This window comes from Podarcis liolepis, assembly GCF_965112155.1.
Source record: "Podarcis liolepis genome assembly, chromosome: 4".
NCBI lineage: Eukaryota > Metazoa > Chordata > Lepidosauria > Squamata > Lacertidae > Podarcis > Podarcis liolepis.
The window spans coordinates 87,171,895-87,193,595 of NC_139558.1; the positions used below are offsets into that span (position 1 = coordinate 87,171,895).

Genomic DNA, 21,701 nt, shown 5'->3' on the forward strand with positions numbered 1-21,701 from the left:
TGACTCTACGAAGACTTTATGGAATCATAGAGTTGGAAGGGACAACGGCCATCTAGTCCAATCGCCTGCAATGCAGGAATCTTAACATGCAGTCCAGTGTCTTCTCCCCCTATCTCCCCTTCACCATCCCCCTTTGCTTGGCCAAGGAATGTGAGCTCCAAGTTTCTCATTCCTTGACCTAGTAAAGGAGGGGAAGGTATACAGCTTCCCTTATGCATACCAGACAGATGTGTGGATGTATCATGGAGTGGGGAGGACAGAACACCAGAGATTTGTCATATAAAAGCTTGAAGGGTCCCTCCCCCCTTTTAAGTGTCAATAAATGGTGTTTTGAAATCCTGGCTGGGGAAAAAGGCAACACAATCTCCTCCTCGAAACATTGCACTTGATATTCTGCTGCCATTGTATCTCAAAACCTAATTCTACATTTTCTGATTCCTGCAAGACGTTATAAAGATTCATTAACAGGCTTCTGGTTTCCTTCAAACCACAGAGTAATATTTCACATGTAGTCAAATTCTGAGGAATATTATGACCTTTTACACAATACCTGATATGAAATAAACCTTATACAACAAAATTCTCAGAGCTTTCATTTTCATACAAATCTAACTGTATTTATCACGGTTCCATTAAAAGAGAAACCCATCATTTTAATAAAACCACAGTCCTCCCATAAGACAAAGCTTCCAAGTATATTTACCTTATTAGATCTTCCATTATGAAATATGAGTGCTAATGGAGAAACTTCTAGCATTCAAACTGGGTAAATTATGAGACCACTAAGAGTTCCTTTTTTAGCAGTCCCTGGCCTTTATATTTCATTATAAAATTTAAAATCTGCAACATAGCTCTTAGTGGATCCCAGGATTTTAGCATGCTGCCACAGGGAGCAACCCTATTTACAGAAAGTTGGCATAAAGCAAACCAGTGTGAATTAAGCTGGTGTAAAGTTACACATTAAATCTGAATCCCCTCATCTATTCCAGATTTGGTGACACCTTGACATCTTTCTTAACATTCTGTTTACAAGCTGCCTAAATTTCTCAAATACCGTAGTTTGAAAATGAAAAATAATAATCATCATGGTCTGTGTCAGTTTATGATTGTTTTAGTTCATAAATAAGAATTTTCTGGATCCCTAGATCCAAACATGGGACAGAATGCTCTCCGGTGAGAGAAAGCCCCAGCGGAGGTTTTAAAACACAAAACATGCAGTAAAGCGTGGAATGCACACTGTTAGAGCTTTAAAATATCCTCTTTATAAATTGCTTTAAGAGCTTCCCCTTTCTTCCCCTTCATCACGGCAAAGACCACACAATTTGGTAAGTTTAAAATAATGGTTTTACTTACAAACGTCAAAGGCCAGATTCATGTGCTTTCCCATGCAGCAGCAAGAAAAACGCAGTTACAGAACTTGGTAAAAACATTTCTAAGCACACAGTTAGGACTTGGACTGATCAGCTCACACATCCTCCCTGGTTGGATTCACATGGTTGAAGAGGGGAGTTAACAAAGAGATTTCTACCCTTCATCTTTTTTGCTAAAATTGACTGCAGTGACTTTGTGATGTATGGTATCACATATATAACATAAGGAAAACTTGCTGGAGCATGTCAGTGGTCCATCACCATCCTGTTCTCAAATTGACTGAGCCTATATGCTGAACATAAGAGGGCAGGGCTCATATAGTATTAGCATTCCAACCGATCTTACTCCCCACTTAGGTTTCTATGGGAGTTCCCAAAGTCATCACATTGGGTTCCAGCATAGTCAAGTCTCTGGGTCTTCCCATCTTCAGATTACATTAGCTCTAACTAGTCCCTGGTCTAATATTCTTCTACCCCTAGGACAGTGGTTTTCAACTAGTGTGCCATGGCACCCCGGGGTGCCTTGAATGATGGTCAAGGGTGCTGCGGGCAACACTGGCCCCTGTCCCTCTTTCCTCCCTCCTCTGATGCCCTCTTGCGTCTCTGCCTCCAAAAGGCTTGCACAACTGTTTATTGCAGAAGCCCTAGCTATAAAGAGGTGGGAGAGGAGAAGAGGCTGAGGGAACGCTCCACAAGGGAGGGTGTTCAAAAAAGGGTGAGAGGCTGCCAGCTCTGCAGGCAAGGGGTGACATAACTGGGCTCCTGAGCCCCACAGGGGTGCCGCAGAAAGAATGTAGTTGGTTAAGGGAGCCATCTCTAGGATGGTGTGGCATTCAGCCAGGTTGGGGGTGGAGAATGCCTTGTCCTTCTGGAAGCATCACTATGTGGTGGCAACATGGTCAACTCTTTAGCCATGTTGAAAATGATTCTTTAACAGTTCAGCTGTTCCTTTACTCCAGAATACTATTTTACAGTATTTAAAGCCACAGACTTAGATTGGAACCAATGATATTCATACAATACTAATTTCATTGGTTGTTGTTATTATTATTGTTGTTTAATATTTAATAAAAATTATTATATTTAACAAAACGTATATGCCTCTTAAATTTACATAAAACCTCCAAATAGTTTACAAAGGATATACAATATATATTAACACTGTAAATAAAAATCAAGGTTAAAGACAAGTTTATAAAAAACAAAGTGAGTAAACTTAATAGTTAAAAGTGAAAATTATTTTATATTTGGTATTTATTTTTGTTAGGACACTTTGAGCTTTTATTGTACAAAATGACTAACCAAATTCATAATTAATATTACAGATTAATAATTTTACCACAACTGAGCATGGGTTACAATGTCATTTTGCAACAGAAACCAAATGCGCTTCTTTTGTTCCTCCATTCTCTTCAGTGAGTTGTTTACAAATTTTGGAGGGCAACGAAGCAGCAAAAATCTGAAGCTTGTTTATAAGTACTGTGTCAGTAGGCTGAATAATGTTTTGATTACCCCCTTCTTTAAGCAATAAAGGAACAATCACAATGTTTTGAATTGTGGGGAGAATTAAAAATAACCATCACACACAAAACTGTGGTCAGTCCATAGCAGCATTTTCAACACGTTCGATAGCTATAATTCAGGGAGAAGCAACTACAGAGTATTTCGGTTGGGTTTTTTAATCCTACGTTTCTGTCTTTTTTGAGCCCCAAAGCAAGTAAACACAACCACTAAGTACTCCTGGCCTTTGCTATTCAGCACAATATCCTTAACTTGGTGCACTGATATCAGCTAGTAAAAGAAACTGAAATCCCTACAAAGCATACTTGCCTAAAAATCTTATTGAAAGATGGGAATTTTACAATAAGGAATGCAAGCCTAGGTGGAATAAATTCAATCCAATTAGTATTTCTTTGCAACAGCAAGTGAGTTTGGAAAATGCTGTATCCTTTTCAAGTATGATTGCAATTACTTGTGAACCTTAAATGTGGTGTCTAATGAACTGGATGTGACATTTTGTTGTTGTTGTTTAGTCGTGTCTGACTCTTTGTGACCCCATGGACCAGAGCACACCAGGCACTCCTGTCTTCCACTGCCTCCCGCAGTTTGGTCAAACTCATGCTGGTAGCTTCGAGAATACTGTCCAACCATCTTGTCCTCTGTCCTCCCCTTCTCCTTGTGCCCTCCATCTTTCCCAGCATCAGGGTCTTTTCCAGAGAGTCTTCTCTTCTCATGAGGTGACCAAAGTACTGGAGCCTCAGCTTCAGGATCTGTCCTTCTAGTGAGCACTCAGGGCTGATTTCCTTCAGAATGGATAGGTCTGATCTTCTTGCAGTCCATGGGACTCTCAAGAATCTCCTCCAGCACCATAATTCAAAAGCATCAATTCTTTGGCGTTCAGCCTTCTTTATGGTCCAGCTCTCACTGGATGTGTGGTAGATGTGTGATTTGAGTTTCTTTGCTTTTCCCCCTTCCTCCTAGCTTTTCAGGCACTGAAGCTCTCCTCCCTTTACCCTTTTAACTCTGCACTCAGCAGAGCTGTGCTGCTTCCAATAACCATTCAGCCAGAACCTTCTTGTGCCTTGCCTTGCCTGCTTCCCACGGGCATCTGGCTGGCCGCTATGGGAGCTGGATACTGGATTGGGCCACTGGCCTGATCCAGCAGGCTCTTCTGTGGCCCTTATGCGAAATTGGTGAATTAGATATTTGTCCGGAATAGACAACCAGATGCCTAATTGCAAGGCATGCACCATGCCAAGTATGAAGATGGATGCATCTGTGTCAGAATAACACAATTTCCAGTCAGCCGCCTGTCATGGGGCTGAAATACATTTTGGTAATGCAAGCCATCCATTTTATTTACATGAAAGTCATCCTGTAACAAGCCCTTGTTATCCTTTATGCCTCTTCCCTCCCGCTTAAAAAAAAAGAAGAAAAAAGACTACAGGCCATTGTGGATTATTATTATTATTATTTTAAAAAAAGAAATAATAAAAATAAAAGATGAGTAGAACATATTTATCAAATGTATTTCCTGAAAAGACAGATTAATGGCCAGCTATTGTGCCAAAGTGAAGAAGAGATGGATGGCACACTTATAAAGTGTGTCGAAACTTTCCTAAGCGCTGTGCAGATATTAAAAGGATAAGGCAGTCTCTGCCACAGGCTCATTATCTAACCATCGCAATACTGGATTAAAAAAAAAAAGCAATGAGAGGGTAAGAGGAAGGCAAACACTGGAGCAGCTGCACCTTCTTTGGCTGAGGGTATCAGAATCATTGGGACACGGGTGGCGCTGTGGTCTAAACCACTGAGCCTAGGGCTTGCTGATCAGAAGGTCAGCGGTTTGAATCCCCATGACAGGGTGAGTTCCTGTTGTTCGGTCCCAGCTCCTGCCCACCTAGCTGTTCGAAAGCACACAAGTGCAAGTAGATAAATAGGTACCGCTCCGACGGGAAGGTACCTGGCGTTTCCGTGCACTGCTCTGGTTCACCAGAAGCGGCTTAGTCATGCTGGCCACATGACCCAGAAGCTGTCTGTGGACAAACGCCGGCTCCCTCGGCCTATAGAGCAAGATGACTGCTGCAACCCCAGAGTCGTCCACATACCTTTACCTTTACCTATCATAGAATCATAGTGTTGGAACTTGGAAGGAACCTTAAGGATCATCTAGTCCCGTGGTTCCCAACGTGGGGCACACGCCCTATAGGGAGGCAATTTGATTTTTAAGAGGGGCAATTCGAGAATAAGTTATTAACAGTGAATGACATTTAGGCTTCCTCCATGTGAGTAGTTCACTTTTTGAATAATGAGAATTATATTGGGGGTGGGGGGAAACCACCAGGATTTTAGAGATGCTCAGGTGGGGCATGGCAAAAAAAAAAAAAAAAAGTTTGGGAACCACTGATCTAGTTCAACCTACTGCAGCACAGGAATCTTTTTGCCCAACGTGGAGCATGAACAGGCCCAGACAGGCCCATATGGGCCACTTGGCCCGGGTCTCCGATTCCAAAGGGAGCCTCGGTAAGCATATTCACAATCACAGGGGATGCCACGATAAGGCGAAGTTGCTTGATTTTTCCTGTGTAATTCACAGAAAAGAAAGCTAGGAAAGCATTTTTAAATGTAAATACTTAAAATAATCCTTTTCGCTATGAGCTTTCGTGTGCATGCACACTTCTTCAGATACACAGATCTGAAGTGTGCATGCACACGAAAGCTCATACCAAGAACTAACTTAGTTGGTCTTTAAGGTGCTACTGGAAGAAATTTTTTTATTTTGACTATGGCAAACCAACATGGCTACCTATCTGTAACTGGAACCTTTTCGCTATGTAATTTTAAAAAGCACTATTGTATAGCTATATTTTCCATTTTGTCTTTATATGCAGATACGGTTCAAGCCTTGAAATAAAATTATTTGTCAGCATAACTTTTGTGAAAATTATTTATATACTTACTTATTTATAAGACTTCAGTTATCCCCAGGGTAAAAAAAAAGGGGGGCACATTATCTACCTGGCCGGGGCCTCTGCCTGCCTCTGCAAGGCCCTGGGCATGAACCAAGGACCCCGAGATTAATAGCTTCGTGCTCTACTGACGAAGCTACACCTTTCCACGATGCTTAGCGATGGAGAGAGGTGGCGAGTCTAAACCAGGAGCGGGACCATTCTAGCTCTTGAGCCGCCTCGATGCCTTCGCATAGCATCGCGCGCAGGAGGAGGAGGAGACCCTCCGAAGAGCTGCTCCCTCGGGAGGCAGCTTGTAAACAGGATGCTTCCTTCTGATGCGCTACTACAGGGGTGGCCAACTCCCAAATGACTGCGCTCTACTCACAGAGTTAAAAACTGGCAGTGATCTGCCCCCTTTTTGGGGGTTCAGGTCAAAGTTCTTGAGCTTTTTTTAAGGAACAAAGGCCCTGTTTTGGGGGTTTCAGGTGAAAGAGTTGTTGGGCACTTTTTTTAGGGAGGAGGAAAGCCCCGTTTTTGGGGGTGCAGGGAGAAAATGATGAGCTTTTTTTTAGGCGAGCCAAAGTTGTTGAGCTTCTATGGGAGGAGCCGGTGATCTACCACAGACGTCCAGTGATCTAGCGGTAGGTCACGATCTACCTGCTGGACGTGCCTGCGCTACTACAAGGGGGAAAGCAAGGGAACGTCGAGGGGGCGGGCAGGAACCGAGGGGCGTGGCTGCCGAGGATGGTGCGCCTCGCATCTCGGCCGGGCGCGCCAGAACTTTTCCTCCTGCGCCATGTGATTCCCCCCCCTCTCTCTCTCCTCCACCCCTTTCCCCCTTCTTTCTTCCTCGACAGCGGGAGCCGCGCAAACTTTTAAAGCCCCCTCCTTTTTTTGGCAAAGGCTGCGGGCAGTGACGACTTTCGGAGGGGTGGCGGCGGCGGATCTCGCTGGTTGACATAGTAACTCCTCTCTCTGCTCGCCTCAGTCGGTGTCTGCCGCCGCCGCCGCCACCGCTACCTTCATGGACTGCAGCGAGCGACCCCGGCAGCAAAGCGAAGGCGAAGGGCTGCTCGGGGCTTCGCTGCCTCCGCTGGAGCTCCGGCGACCCCGGCTCCTCCTTCGCCATGGGGACACCGCGCTGCCCGTAGCTGCGAGCGGCGGGCGCGCCAAGCAGGCGAATCTCCTCCTCGGCGGCGGGAACCCCGGGGCCACTTTTCCTCCTTATTTCTGAAGGAAAGGCAGCAGCCCCGAGTGCGAGGAGCGCCCCACTCTCTCCCCCTTTGTGTGTGTCAGGTTTTTTTTTTGGGGGGGTCATCCTTTAAATAATAATTCGAGAAGGAAACGAGGGGCTTTCTCAGGGACGACGACCCCAAGCAAGAGCGGGGTGAAGAAGCAGCAGCAGCGCCATGAGCCAAATTGGCCAGCCGCCCTTCGGGCCGAGCTGCTCTCCAGCGACGAGCGGAGCGCGGAGGAACGACAGCCGCGACTACCTGCTGATGGACTCGGAGGCGTGTGAGGAGAACTGCACGGCGCCCTACGCTTACTACCCCGCGTGAGTGGCTTTTTCCCGCCAAAGCGAGGGGGTGGGCGCCGCTTTTTGGAGAGGGGTGGAAAGTCAGGCGCGTCTCTTTCCCTCACGACGACGACGACGACGGTGTGGGAATAGGGCAGAGAGAAGCCAGCTGCGCGCTCTTCTCATTTTCGAAACACAAGAGTTCAAAGGGGGTCGTGTGAAACAGTAGCGGGGTTGCTATGAGGCCGGGCTGACTCGCTTCCCGGATCCAGAGAGCTTCCTTCAGGGAGCTCCTCTTGGCGCGCGGAGCTTTTCCCCTCACGGAGCTGCACCTGTGGCTTCCAGCCTCCCCCGCTGGGAAAGGGGAAAAGCGCGGGAAGATGTGGGAGGGCTGGAGGGGGGGGCGATCCTTATCTAGGGAGCCTTTCCGCCGTGGGGTTTGAAGGAAGCCTAGGAGCCAACTTCTAGGGGGCGAGGCCCCCTTCGTCCCCCACAATAAAATATCTGAGCCCCCCCCCCAAGTTGATGAGCATTGCCATTCGAATGGTGTGCCATGTCATGTGATCATGCGGGGCGGGGCTTACCTGGGGCGCCCCCGCCCTCAATATTTTATTCAAATCGGCACCCGTGGAGGGAAGATAGGGAATAGGTGGCAGGCGCTGGTGGTTTCTCTCGTATAAGAGTGCAATGGAGTCTGTGTGTTTTTCTCTTCCAGAGAGGCATCCCCATGGGTGCAGCCAGGATTTTTGCTGGGGGTGGGTGCAGAATCTCAGATTTGTATTGATGTTGATTGATTGGGGCAGGCAGCCCCTCTTTCCATCACAGGGTGGTGTGGGAGATTGAGGGTGGCATTAGCTACAGCTAAGAATTAAAGATGTGGGCTGCTCGCTGCCCAGCTGTCTAGGTGTGGGAACTGAGGGAATGATGGGATGTAGAAGGTAGCCAATGCCATGCCCAAGGAGCAGAGGCAGCCAACCTGTTGTCCACTAGCAGCGGAGAATTTGGGGCACCCCACTCATAAGAATGGAGGCCCCTGTGGGCTGGATGTGGCACGGGAAGGGCTCCCGCCTGCCTGGCACCCCAGAACTGTTAGCTGCTGCCTGCTTCCCAGCCCGGTTGAATGAACAGGCAAAGGGAAAACCCACACCAACACACTTATGTAGTGCCTATTTACAAGATTAGGAAGCTCCTTATCCTGCATCCGATCATGGGTTCCACCTGGCTCACTATTGCCTACACTGGCTGGCAGCAGTTGTCTGGGATTTCAGGCCGGGGGCTTTCCCAGCCCTGCGCAGAGATGACGGGGAGCTTTCCCCTGCAAAGCATGCGCACTCCCACAGCTCTTCTTTAACATGTTAAGATTTGAGGTTCTGAGCGCTGCTGCTGCTTCCGTCGAGGTTGGTAACCATTTGAGCATGCGCCTTCCTGCTCAGGGTTAGGGTTAGGTACCACTGTAGGTTTAGGGATGTGTGTCTGCGGGGAGTATTTTGGTGAGGGCTGTAAGTGAGCAGCGTATTTGTGTGGGAAGTGGAATGTGATGAAGAGGATGTATATAAAGTGTATGTCGAAGGAGGGAGGTGACACACAGGGATGCAGGTGCTTTCTCTCTTGTGATGAGGAAGCCTTTATAGGTGTTGGCGGACTCCAACTCCCACCAGGCTCTGCCAGCATGGGCAATGGTCAGGGAGGGTGAGGTTTCTGGTTCAGAAACATCTGGAGAGCCGTGGGTTCCCCCATCCCTGCTCTTAAGAAGGCAGGGTGCATAAAGAAGACAGTTCTTACACAGGATTGGCCGTGAGCTTTTTGTTACAGTTACAGGTGTGTTTGGAAGCGGGGGAATAAGGTGAATGTGGGGAACTCCTATGTCTGGATGTTTGTCAGGGGCTGCTGTCAGAGGGAGTGTGTAGCTACTCTAGAGATCCTACGGTGCAGTTCCATTACAGTGGTACTTCGGGTTACAGACGCTTCAGGTTACAGACTCCGCTAACCCAGAAATAGTACCTCAGGTTAAGAACTTTGCTTCAGGATGAGAACAGAAATTGTGCGGCGGTAGCAGGAGACCCCATTAGCTAAAGTGGTACCTTAGGTTAAGAATAGTTACAGGTTAAGAACGGACCTTCAGAACGAATTAAGTTCTTAACCCGAGGTAACACTGTACTAGCGTTAAATATCCTGAGGTCCTTTGTAGGCTAGAAAAGATTCCAGTGGAATGAAATGAATAACAGTTTCCTTCTAACTAGGGCAGTTACAAATAAGGGAGGGTGTGTGGGGGTGGGACAGATTTCTCTCTCTCTCTCCCAGTTCAGTTTCACATGGAGCGAGACTCCTAATGTCCACAAATGATTGCGAGTACAAACTAAGGGAACAGGATTCAAAGATGTGAGCTGATCTACTTGCTGCATGCTGGAGGAAGGCTGCAAGGCACCAGGAGTGTGTGATTGGGTTGCTTTTTTGCCAGCAGTATGAAGAATTAATGGCTCACAGAGGGGTGGTGAGAAAAGAGACCATCGCTGCTGCTTCGTGGTGACCTGGGGGAAGCCTGCACTCTGGCCAAGGGAAGCTGGAAGAGAGATCTCTCAGCTGGTATTGTGGTCACCCAGATGCCTCTCTGAAACCTCAAACTATCTGCTTCCCCTCCTCCCACCCCATTATGTCTGCTGGTAATGATGCAGAGACCTCTTTCCCCCCAGGTTGACACTCAGTGGTTTCTTCCAAAGGGAAAAAGGGGGGGGGGCACCACCAGGAAGGTGAAAAAGAAAGGGAGTACCTTTATTGAGAACTCTGTATTTTCAGTTACAGTGGTACCTAGGGTTAAGTACTTAATTCGTTCCGGAGGTCCGTTCTTAACCTGAAACTGTTCTTAACCTGAAGCACCACTTTAGCTAATGGGGCCTTGATTTCTGTTCTCATCCTGAAGCAAAGTTCTTAACCCGAGGTACTATTTCTGGGTTAGCAGAGTCTGTAACGTGAAGCGTATGTAACCCGAGGTACCACTGTACTGTATTCTTGAGAGGCACTTTTAGGCACAGCCAACCTGAGTCTTTGGCCTCCCACTCTACTGCAGTACACATACTTGAAAAAGATTTGAAGAACTGACAAATTCTCTCCAGATGCAGTGAGTAATGCTATCTCCTGCCTACAGCCCAGTGCAGGAAGTGGAGAGGAAAAAGGAAATGATAGATGCAAAAGGGAAAAAAGAGGCATCTCTTTTCAAGTGTCAGAACTAGGAGTTGCTGCGTAATGCTAGTCCGTCTTGGACTCGACATACGTGTAGGAAGGCGTTGTGTGTGTGTGTGTGTGTGTAAATGGAGCAGAAATGTGTATTTTGGGGGGAATGGGGGTGGGGAAGAGAAGGGAACCAAAAGCATCTGTCAGGTAAGTGAATTATCCTTCAGGGAATGTTAATAAGGGTCTGCTGAGACGGAGAGATGAGCGCTCTCTGGCATGGAATATCTGTGTAGGTCCTTGCCAGAGAGTTCTCATTTCAGCAGACCATTATTAACATCCCCTGAAGCATAATCCAGTTATGCGACAGATGTTTTTGCTCCCTTCCCCTTCCCAACCAACATGTCAACTCTTTTCCTCCGTAGGAGTAGGGGGTAACATCAGGAGTCCATGCCATACATGAATGGGTCAGAACCAGCTGTGCATGCCTTGTGAATATAAGGGAAAGTTGGCCACGAACCACTGCCATCTGCAACAGTAATTTTATTTTGCTAATCTATATGGCATATTCCCTCACCCTAGTGTGATGATTTTAGTTGGCTATCCATCCTAACAACACTCTAGTTAGCAAGACATACACACTGCTATTTCCAAACAGAATAATCTCCGCATAGGTTAAAGACTGCTGACATCAAGCTGTTGCAGACTGCAGCTCAATATGCAAAATTCCTTGGAAATGTTGACACTTAGTTTGGGATTTAGGTCACATCTTCTCACAAATTTTTGTGTGAAAGAAACCGAGCACAGCATCTCACTTTTCCACGCCTCCTGAGCTGCCAAACCTGGTACATTCTGGGTTAGCCAGGAAAATCAGATTTCATCAATTTTGCCTCTGGATGAGTAAATCTGAAAGCACCTTTCAGTGTAGCCAAATTAGAAATAAATTAATGAAGCTATCTTGAATGGTGCATTTGTGTTTGGTTACCTATTTTTTTTAAAAAAAATCCAGAATATATACATTCAAAATAATGCATAGATGTTTAAAGGAATAGAGTTTCTGAGAAATTACATGAACTTTACATGCTGTGCTTCCTGTTTTTCTGTTTCTTGATTTGATGGTGACAACTTTAACTTGTTAATGCGTTTGAGAGGTACAGTCATTCCTCCGTGCAGAATAAGAACTGATTACACTATGTAACATGACAAGAATCTGAAACATTCAGTGATGGCTGTAAGAGGCATAGTTTCTTCCTCGCTAATGCTTTCCCTTTGTATCTTAACTACTTAACATGAGTCATTTTGTTATCCACCTCCTCTGATTTATACCACTTAAACTTGCCAAAACCTATTAACACAGCCTGGCACAGAATAGGACTGTTGGTAGGAGGCAGCAGTAATAGGAAAGGCTTAAGATTAAGGAGTTCAGTGGCTATAAGTCTACATATTATTATCACTATTATTCATTTCATTTCTATACTACTTTATATTTTTAAGGGGGGGGGGGAAGTTTGCAGCCTACATAAAAAAATCAATAAAACATTTCTGAATAAAGTCAAATATGAAGTATACTTTCAAAACAACATAGGTAACAGGGAACTAAAATATTATCTTGAAGATTTCAAAATAAAACTTTGCAAAGGAGGTCAAGTACAGAATACACATTTAACATGGCTAGCATTTTTTTTTAACTTAAGCATTTCAAAAGAAAACATGGCTAAAGGAAGTCAAATACAAAATGCACATTTAAAACAGCATAATTAGCAAGAGGATGAAATATTATAAACACTGAATGTATCTGCTGCTGCCGCTGCCAGTCCTACCAATGGTGGTTCGTGGCGGCTGGCGGCTGTGGAAGCTCAGGCTCAATGACCTGGGTCTTCACTAAGAGACAGCCAAGATGGTCATACATACATACAGGACTTAGCATAAAAGAAACTTGACGAATATGACAACAAACTCTTAACAAAAAAATTGGTGCGACTAACAATAAAGACACCAACAATAAAAACAGAATCATAGATTTTCTTCTTCTGTGGCAATCACTCGTAGCCGAGTAAGATTGTCTTCCACAAACACGGTTTTAACAACGAGTCTGTAAGTGACTTTGGAGGCTAATTTTGGATACACACATCCTTCCACAGTGGGGACATAGGTTTCCGGGTGGGAGTTGATCACGGTGTGGATTTGCCAAGCATGCCTTCCTCCTAGCACGTTTCTCCCTTGCTTCCAGAGTTCAAGTGTCCTCAAAGCCCATGACACCTTTGGTAAAGGCTGTACTCCAACTGGAGCACTCGCAGGCCAGTGTTTCCCAGTTGTCAGTGTTTATACTACATTTTTAAAGATTTGCCTTGAGACAGTCTTTAAACCTCTTTTGTTGACCACCAGCATTACGCTTTCCATTTTTAAGTTCGGAATAGAGTTGTTGCTTTGAAAGACGACCATCAGTCATCCGCACAACATGACCAGTCCAACGAAGTTGATGTTGAAGAATCATTGCTTCAACACTGGTGATCTTTTGTTCTTCCAGTACACTGATATTAGTTCGCCTGTCTTCCCAAGTGATGCGTAAAATTTTTCAGAGACACCGTTGATGGAATCTTTCGAGGAGTTGGAGATGGCGTTTATAAGTGGTCCATGTTTCACAAGCATATAGTAAGGTTGGTAGTACAATAGCTTTGTAAACAAGCATTTTGGTTTCTTTGCAAATGTCCCGGTCCTCAAACACTCTGCACTTCAGTTGGGAGAAAGCCGCACTCACAGAGCTCAGGTGATGTTCGATTTTGGCATCAGTGTTGGCCCTTGTGGAAAGATAACTGCCTAGGTAGGAGAAGTGATCGGCATTTTCCAATGTTACACCATTGAGTTGGATTTGTGGCGCTGCAGAGGGGTTATTTTGTACTTGTTGGTGCAGCACTTTGGCTTTTTGGATATTAAGTGATAGGCCAAGCTATTCGTAAGCTTCTGCAAAGATATTTAGGATGGTTTGGAGGTCATCCTCTGAGTGTACACACACTACGTTGTCATCAGCATACTGAAGCTCTATGACGGAAGTTACGGTAACCCTACTCTTTGCTTTCAGCCTGCTCAGACTGAAGAGCTTTCCATCTGTTCGATATATGATTTCTACTCCGGTGAAGAGTTTCCCTTCGACAAAGTGTAGGATCATGGAAATGAAAATAATGAATAGAATTGGGACAATAAAACAACCCTGTTTAACACCTAATCCCACTGTGAATGGTTCACTTTCAGAGACATTGTTATCTGCGATTGTTGCATCATATCATGGAGCAGCCGAATGATGTCTACAAATTTATCTGGGCAGCCAATTTTCAGAAGGACAGTCCCCAGGGCATTACGATTTACTAAAGCCTTAGTCAGGTCAATAAACGCCATATACAGGGATTGGTTTTGCTCTCTGCATTTTTCTTGAAGCTGCTGAGTGGTGAAAATCATGTCCACTGTCCCCCTAGAAGGCAGAAAAGCATTTTGGGATTCAGGAAGGGTCACTGGATATTGTTAAGAGACGATTTGCTAAGATCATGGCGATCTTTAGCATGGACAATAACATAGTCTAAGAGGTGATATGAGTTTGACCAATCTGCGGGAGGCAGTGGAAGACAGGAGTGCCTGGCGTACTCTGGTCCATGGGGTCACGAAGAGTTGGACATGACTAAACGACTAAACAACAAGAGGTGACAGTGGTTTGACCAAGGATGCCTTCATGGAGTTTTAAATTTATTTTTCTGTCAAAAGAGTGTGTTGGTAATAAAGCTGCACATATCATCAAAAGTAAGATTCCGTTCTGGTTGCTGTTGCCAACTCCTTCTTTCCGAATAGTCCCAGGCCACAGATCGAAATCTCGCCCAACTCTTGCATTAAAATCACCCTGGAGGATAATTTTATCTTCCTTAGGCGTATCAGATAGGACAGTATCCAGCTGAGAGTAAATTTTTTCTTTAATGTCTTCATCGGCATCCAGTGTTGGTGCATAAGCGCTTATAATAGTAGCCTGTTGGTTTTTGGTGAGCTTTATTGTTGGAAGGGACCACAAGAGTCTTCTAGACTAACCCCCTGCAATGCAGGAATTTTTTTGCCCAATGTGGGGCTTGAACCCACAAACCTGAGATTATTGAGGAGGGTGGTATATAAATCTAATAAATAAAATAAAATAGGCACAGGTAGATGATTTTGCAGGAATAAAAAAGGGCTGGGTTTTTTTTGCACTTACTGGAAACAATAAGGTGTAGGCACTTGTCTATCAGACACATGTCCCACGGTTTGGGAATTGTAGGCAACTGCTGTGAAATAAATGGCCTTCAGTAGCCAATAAATTAATTCACCGCAAGGATGTGACTTGAACTCAACAAAATCAACTCTCAGGCCACAAGATCACTGTGATTTGCAACACACCTTCTTAGATTGTAAAACTGAGCAAAAGTTGACGGAACACATTTTTTACCAGAGTCTCTAGGTGAGCGCCATTGATCATTGTCTATTGCTAACAGGAGGTTGCTGTGTGTGCTTGCTTAGAGAAAACCTGAGTCAAAATGACCTGCCTCAGTTCATATCCTTTCTTTTTTCCTAATCTGGGAGAACAGCCTTCAAGAGGGAAAAGATCCATCCACCCTAGGGCCTGGTTCTCAGAGGCAATATACCTTTAACGTGTAGTGAAATTATTATGCCTGTTTTGAAATAATAATAGTAATAATAATAATATGTTATTTTCAGAGTGAGATGAAAATAAATTTAGGTTTGACCCAAATGCTCATCATTTCTCAGACGCAGAATCTTAACGACTTCTCACCAAAGTTGTAGGAATAATAAAAGTTTGTGGGTGTCGAATGATTAGCACTTTAAATGTGTAAAGCAACCAAGTTAATCAGAAGTAAAAGATTACTGGGTCATTCCTCCACCCCAATTTATCACATGGCATACAAATGTACATTTTCTCTCTTCTGCAGACTTCCTACATAACCATATGTTTCCACATAAATCCATTATAGTTTTCTTATTAGGTCTAAAATAACTGCTTATAAGTTTGTGCACACGTCTCAGGCAGAGATGTGGTTGGGCTCCAACTCCAATCACCCCAGACTCACTGGCCATACTGAAAAGTTGCCTCATTCCTTACAGACCACATGTGGCCCTCAAGGTCTTTTTTAGCGGCCCTCTGCAACATCTGAGGCCCTGCCCCCAGCTCTCATTCTGCTGGGGAAGCAAGGCACTGGACTTTGGAAAGGAATGCGTGAGGTCCTAGAGTTCCCTTTCCTTCTTCCCAAAGCCTAGTTAGCACATTCCCAGCTTTGGGGAAAAGGCTGGAGGGTTTGAGGACCCTGCCAGAGTCTTGCATCTCCTTCCCAAAGCCCAAATCCTCGCTTAGATGGATATTGACTACCAAATGACCCTAAAATAATATTACTTAAGCATAGAACATATCAGCTCCTGTTGCTGCCGATCCTGTCAATGGGACAATTATTTAGTTACACAACCCTTTGGAGGGATCAAGGGAAAAGCTTTATCACCTGTACATTCATTTACCATTAGCGCTTCTATTAAGCTGTCTTAAGACTTCCCTAGTTAACACCAGAAAGTCACATTTTATTATGCTGTGCACCAGTAAGCAATCTGCGTGAATGTGGAAGGTATGTTTATTTCTATAGGTACAGACATGTGTCCCAGTAAATATACAGTAGCCTGCAGTTCTGCAAGACAAAAATGTTTCTGGCTGCCACACACCACACACAAACGCTTGTTTGCACAATCCAAGGATTATCAAAGTGCGCAAAGATGGAATCCCCATGCAAGTGCAGCTTTTCCCATTTTCAGACTTAAGTTCCTGGCTACATTCACCTTTACAGACACTTCTACACTGCAGCTTCATTCTGCAATGAATGATAAACAGGGTGCTGTTTGCCTGCAAAACATACTTCCAGTGCCCCATGCACTGGGGAGGGAGGATGAAAGGATTTGAGGGTGAAGTAGTAATTAGAGGAGGGCAAATCCCGAGGCTTTCTTATACAAATGTGTTTCCTTTATATCTTGTTAAACTAAGATTAAATTCCTTTTTATTTAAGAGCCCAGAGAGCCAGCTGGCCTTTGTATTTAATTACGCCCACCAAGCATACAATTTTACCTGTGTTTGCAGACTGCAATTCTATGCTTTATTAAGGGCAAACATATATAATCCCTTGATGGCAACCTGGTGAATGGTAGTACTTTTTAATACTGCATGAAGCAAGAAAATGGATAAATTCAAATTCATACAAATTGAACAGTCCCTGAAGAGGAATAACAGCTAGGAGGCATAGGTAGCAAATGAGTTGGGCCAAATGTCCCAGTTGTACTAAATGTGCCATTTTTTCTAACTTCTCCGGCACGATACCATGAAACCTAGATTACGCTTGCAATGCCAAACATAGGTAAAGGTAAAGGGACGCCTGACCATTAGGTCCAGTTGTGGCCGACTCTGGGGTTGCGGCGCTCATCTCGCTTTATTGGCCGAGGGAGCCGGCGTACAGCTTCCGGGTCATGTGGCCAGCATGACTAAGCCGCTTCTGGCGAACCAGAGCAGCACATGAAAATGCCGTTTACCTTCCCACCGGAGCGGTACCTGTTTATCTACTTGCACTTTTTGGCGTGCTTTCGAACTGCTAGGTTGGTAGGAGCTGGGACTGAGCAACAGGAGCTCACCCCGTTGCGGGGATTCGAACCGCCGACCTTCTGATTGGCAAGCCCAAGAGGCTCAGTGGTTTAGACCACTGCGCCACCGGTTCTTTAAATCCAGGACAGTGTTATAGCCAGCCTCCACATTACAGAGGGCTGCTTACGATTATGGAGAGCATCATGTGTGGAAAGGAGCTCTGTAGAGATTGCTGCATGGCAAGAGGTTATGTGCTTGCCTTTTTGGGAAGGATGAAATGTTGCGTTGGTGCTTGAAAAAAATTGGTTGTGTGGAACTGAACAGAGTCATTTCCAGGGAAGGGAAGGGCCACAGCCCGTTGGGAGAGCATATGCTATGCACCCTCACCCCCAAAAACAACTGGACAGGAAGGTGCATATTCCAGTGGTCACCAACCTTTACAGAAGCATCTTCCTTTCTTAAATTTTAAGTGCCAATCTTAAATGTTGGGGAAGACCTCGAACACAGAAGTTCCCAGGTTCACGTCCCAAGATCACCAGATAGTAGGAAAGACCTTCTGTCTGGAACCCCGGAGAGCCACTGCATAAGACTCTTAATCTCAGGGTGATGGTGGTTTGAGCCCCACCTTGGGCAAAAGATTCCTGCATTGCAGGGGGTTGCATTAGATGACCCTTGTGGTCCCTTCCAAATCTACAGTTCTGTAATTCTGTGTTGTGTACAGAATTAGACACTGCTGAGCTAGATGAGCCAATGGTTCCCGTGAGTCCTTCTCCGGCTGCTTTTTAGAAGATCGTATTGCTGAATGAGCTGCACGTTGCAGCAATTCACATCCAGTGAAGCTAGGAAATACAGCAAAGGCGTTGTGCCTGATTTAGCAAACAAACCCACGCAGAAAACACACCCTCCCCAAAAACATTATGAAAGAAAATGAAGCTACCCAAGTGACAGGGGTGCAAATGGAGCAGATTGGTTCCATTTGTGATGCTGTATAGAGCTATCCAGGGGCTGCCAGAGACACCTGCACATCCATAATGAGAGAGAGAAATAGTGATTGTACCCTAATCAGCTGTTTGGAGTCAGGGAGGTTGTTTGCAGCCACACCCACATTCCAGCAGGTGATTAGAGCTGCTAGCGTTTGCAGCTTCACCATCTGTTTAATGCTGAGACTCAGCTTTAATCTTGGTGTTTTGGTGTGTTTTTTTCAAAAAGAAAAGAAAAAAAATAGAATGGATGCTGTAATTTATGGTAACAGCACAGATGAGTGCATTCTGCAATCACATTCAGCCACAACATAAAATTTGTTGGGGGGGGGGAAGCTTCCCATTAACTCTGCCATTCTTACAGCTAATTCAAAATAAGCCATGCTAAAAGGTGGGATCCATGAATGCTACAGTCGCTGCATTCAAAGATACTGAAATCTTTCATTCCGAGAAATAAATTTTCATTTGCTGTTGGGATTTGTTTTCAGCATACAGAGGCTAAATTCTCATGTCAGTAAACCATACTTTAGCATAGCTTTGCTCAACCAGTCAGTTTTGGACTGAGCGGATGGGACCAATGGTGGATCCAGCAGTCAAGAAGGCGGTTTCTGCACATGCTGTGTAGAGGGTGTCGGAGATTCCGTACGACCGAGCTGAAACGGCTCTCCCCCACGCCGTACGTCAGAATCCATCGAGGCTCTCTTCCAACGGTGATTAATGACCTAAGCCTTTAATGAGGCTTCAGGCACATTCCCTCATTACGCAGAGTATCCAAACAGCAGCAGAAGAGCGAGAAATATATGCTACATCGCTAGGTTTATTTCTATCTACACAAGACAGAAAAGAATAGACATCTGCTCTCTGTGAGAGTCAGTGAACAACTGGGAGAAAGAAACAGGAAACCAGTAACATCAACATCCGTCTCCCGTGAGACTTCAACAGTCTGGAATGTAAACAGAGTCTTGTGACTCCAAAAACTGCACAGTGGCATAACAGAAATCTAACAGAGGGAAGTGAAGGGCAGATGGGGCCTGTCAGCCTGGGAAGGTAGCCCATCTAGGAGAAGCAAAACCTCCTCTGCTTTGTGAGATATCTTAGGGAGAAAAAAAGCTCAGGAGTAAACCCTAGACAAATCTGGGGCGGAATCTCTAAGATAGTTAGATGCCTGCATGCCTCCTTCTGGCAACTCCTGCAGCCAAGCTGGTGCCAAACATGTTGATCTGCTTTCCTTTGGACCACATTAGTGAGGCTGAGAGGGAGGTCTTGTTGTCTGGGCAGTTCAGGACCTCCAAACACCCTGCCCAGGCTCGCGCCCGGATGTGTGTGTGTGTCACTTTGGTGCTGCTAATGCAGCGGTTTGACTTCACCCTTGGAAGCTTACTCCATTGTCTCTCAAGACAGATGGATGCCAGCCACAACAATTCCCATCATTCACTGTTGCCTGCTATGACGATTTAAAGAATTAGCCTAGTTTGCAATACAAAACAATCAGAGTACAGGCCTTCAAACAGGAACCATCTTTACGCTGCAATCCTATAATCATTCATTCATTCATTCATCCATTCAATGTCCATCAGTCCCAATGTTTAACTTTGGCTGGATTGTGACATGTCAGCATCAGCCCTCTGTTAATTGCAATTAACAAATCAGGAGAGAGAAGTGACACCGCTGCCTTTCTTTAAATAATTCCATAAATTGTCTTTATTTTCTTACTCCATTTCTTTTTCATTTTCTTGACAAACAGAAGCTTCAATTCATATAGGAAAATAAGTAAAGGTCCCAGCTGAGGTTGGTTTAACATTTTTTATTAAACACTTTGGCTTCTACAGTAGTACAGCTGGGGTTTCAAATGAATGCTTGGAGCCAAGGTGATACAAAAATGTAGCAGAAAAATGTAAACAGAAAGATGTAAACAATCCAGTACTTATTTTGATGATGAAAACTGCTTGTCATACAATCCCAGTATCCTCTCTCAGTTCATCATTTCACTAAATTGCATAAATTCCCAAGGACTAGAAAAACCTATAAGTGACTTACTGGCCAACAGCTGTATTATATTATCTTCCAGTACTGAATTTACACTATAGCCTCAGTTGGGAATGAAATAAATCTCTCTCTCTATCTCTGTACGTAATGGGGCAATTCCATAGGCTAATGATTGCTAACATATATAATGGATATGTGTGCATATAATCCCAAACTAATGGGTAGGACTTTGCCATGAAACAGATGCTCAAAAACTCCACAATAATGCCACACCTTCTGCCATTGGCTGATTGCAGATTTTTGCAGCACTAAGCACTATATGCTCTTAGGAGTATATTCCGCCATCCTGTTCTAGTTTATGGTATAGTTTGAGAACTGTTTTACCATGTGCTGGAAGTCGTTTGTCCAGAAAGCCTTTCTGGTGAGGTTTTGAACCCAGACCTCAGCAGTCCAACCTCCCACATTGCAGGTTTCACCCCTCAATAGCCATTGGTCTGCCTAGAGCAGAAATAGCCAAAATGGTGTCCTGCAGATGTTGTTAGACTATAACTCCCATCATCCGTTGTCCATGTAAGATGAGGTTCATGGGAGTTGTAGTCCCAACAATATCTGGAGGGCACAGCAAACTTCGTCAGGAGGACCTCTCAACAAACTGAGTGGCCTTGGGCATCTAGCTGTTTCTCCACCTGACATAACTCACACAAAGGTTGCTGTGAGAACTAAGCTGGTACCTATCAGCATCAACAATACTGGGCTATGTGGCCAATGGTCCTCATAAAAGGCATCTTTTTAGGTTCATCGACAACTCCAGACGTCCCATCCCTCCTCAGAGCTGCACCTTCATTACCTGTGCTAGTAGTATGCCTATCCAAGTGCTGTCAAGACGGGGGCAGAAGGCTTAGTGCTCCCTGGAGATCCTCAGCTGTGTACGTAAGTGTCAGGAATGGATCCAGCTATTAATCCGAAACTCTGCTAAGGACCACCTTACAGGTTCATGTTATTCTTAACATGGAAACTACCTGAAACCTGCTTGTGAATACCTAAGAGAGTGAGAAAACGATCAAGATTGAAGTATTTAGCTATATGGGACAGCTGTTTCTAACTGTTTGGCTTCTTTACCTATAAAACAAGCCCTCAATTGTACAATACAATATAAGGAGGAGATCGATAGTTCATCAAAAAAAAATGCTGCAATACTTTGAATCTCAAATATTTTGAAAGCGTGGCGCTAATTGCAGTTCCATTCTCTGAATAGTGCCCTGCTAAACTCTGTGGAACATTAATGCACAAATGGTTTATAGCACAACTTGAAAAACTTGTCTGGAGCAACAGTAATTTGTAGTCATATTTCTGCATGGCTGACTTTCATTTCCTCATAAATGCTAAAATAATGAATCAACTTTGAGCAGAAAATGTAATTAGCTTGTTCAGAAAATATGGACAGTGTTCCTTTTCGGTTATCACATAGTGGCCTCTGTCTCTGTATATTTTGCTTGACATTTTCACTCAAGCCTGCAATACTTGAATCTTGCACAGACCCCATTCATTTCGAAAGGGTTTGGCGCAGGAGACCTTATTGAAAGAGCATGCCCG

General features: G+C 44.7%; 1 protein-coding gene across 1 annotated transcript in view; it reads left to right on the plus strand.

Annotated features, from left to right (window-relative positions):
• Positions 1–6,160: 6,160 nt before the first annotated feature.
• Positions 6,161–21,701, plus strand: part of TRPC6 (transient receptor potential cation channel subfamily C member 6) — a 63,285-nt gene continuing 47,744 nt past the window's right edge. Inside the window, exon 1 of the mRNA XM_083499402.1 lies at positions 6,161–7,376. Within this exon, the coding sequence (XP_083355528.1) occupies positions 7,231–7,376 (146 nt within the window). The 5' untranslated portion in view covers positions 6,161–7,230. The remainder of the gene's footprint in view (positions 7,377–21,701) is intronic.